Raw genomic sequence first — 3235 nt, 5'->3', positions numbered from 1 at the left:
ACGGGCAAAAAGGAGATACCATTTGGTGAGTAAATGCTAAGATGGATAGGAACTGGGGATATCTGTTTTGTCCTCCCAGTTACTCTGTCGGTCTCGTCCTGAATTTCTTTACGGACCGCAGCTGTAGAACGTTACAACAAGAGGAAATGTTGAATTCAAGTAGAAGATAGAACAGACAAAGAACAACAACTAGGAAAGTACTTGCAATTTAGAAGAAGTAAAATCGTAAGTGTACAAAAATATGCAGACAAGCAAGAACACATTGAAATGGCAACATACCAAAGTCCGTAAATCTCCTCTTGGGAAGGTGAAGAAACTCAGCATACTCTTGCGACCCCTCCTCTGTCTTGTGAAGCTGCAATACTAATGGCCGCCGCGTTACTATCCCTGCAATTATGAACAAGTAACCAATTAAGCAGTGAAAATTAACAAGTAAACTAAGCAATTCGAAGTGAACCAAGATCAAATGCCTCACCTGAACCTCTCGGAAGAAAATCGCGACCAACGATACTTTCCAGAACCGAAGATTTTCCAGAACTCTGTTCATGAGAGAAATAAACAAACAGTGAGAAATCGATCTTAAGTGATTCATTTTGTTTAGTGAAAAACTCATTCCATCTCCCTAAAACCCTAGCCACGAACGAATTCTTCAGCAACCTAACTCCACTTTGAAATACTAAAGCCGAAACTCCTCCTCGACAATAGTTCATCGAACGCCGACAAGAATTTCCAACACTTGCTACAGAAGTAACAAAAGAAGAAACGAAAATCAAGAGAAAATTGAGAAAGAGAAGTAGAACCTGTCCACCGACAACAGCAACAGAGGGAAGGGCTTCCCAGAGAGAAGAAAAGGCGTTATCACCACCGCCATAGTCACCGAGCATAGTACAAGCTCTCTGGATCCGATTCACCAGCCCAATCAAACTCTCCATGGTCGTCATCTTCAAACACCACTCAAAGAAATCAACAAAAAAAACAATCACCTCCCTCGCAAAACCCTCGAAATCAAGCACACAAAACCCAAAAAACAAGAAGGTAAGAACGAGAGAAAATCAGCAAAACAGAAGAAGGAAGAGAATTTAAGAACTGTTTTGAAGAATCAAACAGAAGATGAATGGACAAAAATTGAAAGAGCTGAGGAAGAAATGGACTGGGTGCTCGCTACTTTACTTTTTGGACAGTCGTCAGAAGCCCGTTGAAAAGGGCTAAAATGCGCTTTTGCTCCGGACAATTGTTAAGCTGTTGATATGGGGGCTTTTAGCTAAAATACACCGCGCGTGTAAGTCACGTGCGAATTTTCAAATTTTGAATTTGAATATTTAAAAAGACTTTTTTTTTATAGGAATGTTGTAGCGGTGGGCCCCACGGGATGGGAAGTTCCACAAAGAAAAAGCTGGTGATAAATTTGTTGGTTATCGGGATTGTTGGCAATGACGATTGCATCCCACGATTTTATTTTATTTTTTATTTTTATTTTTTTTCACATTAAAAGTATTGTTAACGGCTTTGTCTTAGCCGGCCCGGTTCGGTCCATTTAGCCCGATCCGATCGGCTTCTAAAATTGCTTAAAATGTTCGTATAGAAATATTAAGAACTAATCTGGCGTTTGTTTGTCTTCTTCTCATTTTTATTTAATGCAATACGTAATTATAATTATATTGGAAAACGTCCATAAATAAACAATTTACATTCCTTTTAGGAAGGGAAAATTAATTAAACTCTAAATATAGTTCAAAGGTCTCCTATCAGTAAATATTCGGTTCCATCCGTAAATCAACTATTCGATTCTATCAGTAAATGTTCGATCCAGTAAATTTCATGTAAATATTCGACCCATCAGTAAGTCAACTATTCGATCCTATCAGTAAATGTTCGATCCAGTAAATTTCATGATCAATCATTCGAACAAAGAGTACCGCCCTTTTCTAGATTTATGGCGATGTGGAGAATGGACCGCTCAGTACCGTGCAAAGGGAATCAACCCCTTTTTTTAAAGGAAGAGATTGAAGTCTCGCACAGTAAAAAAAAAAGTTGTAGATTCATTAGATCAGCAAAAACAAAATACAAATGCCAACAAGCAAACTTGGGTCATTCCTACAAATATAAATGTCCTGGCTACTCACGAAATCATCTGCTTCCAGAAGAAATCAAAGAATTTTTCGGGAATCCTACAAGATCCATTCGTTCTTTTTTCTCTGACAGATGGTCAGAACTTCATATGGGTTCAAATCTGATTGAGAGGTTCACTTGAGATCAGAAATTGTTGAACTAAGAACAAGATATTTCTTTCGTCCCTTCCAGGCAATTGGAGCGAGTGGAGACCGTAAATATTCATAAGAAACTCAATCCAACAAAATTATAGCACCAAAAATTGCATTAAAACTGCATTAAAACTGCATTAAAATCGCTTTAAAATCGAGATGATACAACAAATACCCATAATTTGAATAAAAATGCTGTTCATGGGAGATAAAATTACCAACTCTGAAAATATTTGGAAAAAGATAGATCATGAACGTATAAACAACTCTGATCTTTGTGGCTTCCTTGCATTAGAAAATCTTGTAACGTGTGGCATTATACACAGTTACATGAAATATTATTATTCTTCTGTTCTTTTCAAAAACAGATCAATACTGATTGGAATGAAACAATATTATTATTCTGCTCTTACAACAATAAATCAATCCTGATGGTAAACTACTGTAGGGTAATCTGGATCCCACATGTTGATCTTCACAAATTCCAAAATTTGTTCCTGAAAAGAAAACAAATTGGTGATGTCTTTGACTTATAATTTGATTTGAATGATTAGTCAACTGCAAGTATGATCCCGTTATGTGCTTGAACAATCGTTTTTTTTTTTTTCATCTTTTGAGTTCAACGAAGTAGAGATTCAAGATTTTGACCTCACGATTTAGAATATATATTGTAACTAGTTCAACCAGAGTTGACTTAACAATAGTTTCAACTTCATCGAAAAATGCCTAAAAAGTATGAATCATGCATGGAACGTCTTGTTGAGGATTATTGGGAGTGAGTCCCACATTGGTTAATTTAGTGGAGGATCATGGGTTTATAAGTGAGGAATACCCATAGCAAAGCCATGAGAGTTTATGCTCATAGTAGACAATATCAGACCATTGTGGAGAGTCGTCGATTCCTAACATGTGTGATTACTGTTTTAAAGTTTCTAAAAATACCTTGTTAAATTTTTGGAGTTCTCGAGCATCTA

General features: G+C 36.7%; 1 protein-coding gene and 1 long non-coding RNA gene across 2 annotated transcripts in view; both read right to left on the bottom strand.

Moving 5' to 3' along the window:
• Positions 1–1153, bottom strand: part of LOC111785110 (dynamin-related protein 1E-like) — a 7121-nt gene extending 5968 nt beyond the window's left edge. The window contains exons 1-4 of the mRNA XM_023665577.1: positions 801–1153; positions 476–539; positions 280–387; positions 3–121 (exon numbers count right to left, since the gene is read on the bottom strand). Coding sequence (XP_023521345.1) covers positions 3–121; positions 280–387; positions 476–539; positions 801–941 — 432 coding nt within the window. The 5' untranslated portion in view covers positions 942–1153. The remainder of the gene's footprint in view (positions 1–2; positions 122–279; positions 388–475; positions 540–800) is intronic.
• Positions 1154–2512: 1359 nt separating this feature from the next.
• On the bottom strand, positions 2513–3235 carry LOC111785113. Its single transcript, XR_002813619.1, has 2 exons — positions 3204–3235; positions 2513–2758 (listed from the first exon to the last, which is right to left on the bottom strand). It is a non-coding gene; the product is annotated as an uncharacterized LOC111785113 (long non-coding RNA).

This window comes from Cucurbita pepo, unplaced genomic scaffold, assembly GCF_002806865.2.
Source record: "Cucurbita pepo subsp. pepo cultivar mu-cu-16 unplaced genomic scaffold, ASM280686v2 Cp4.1_scaffold000370, whole genome shotgun sequence".
In the NCBI taxonomy this organism is placed as follows: domain Eukaryota; kingdom Viridiplantae; phylum Streptophyta; class Magnoliopsida; order Cucurbitales; family Cucurbitaceae; genus Cucurbita; species Cucurbita pepo.
The sequence above is the reverse complement of the archived record's forward strand: the minus strand, read 5'-3'. Positions and strand labels throughout refer to the sequence as shown.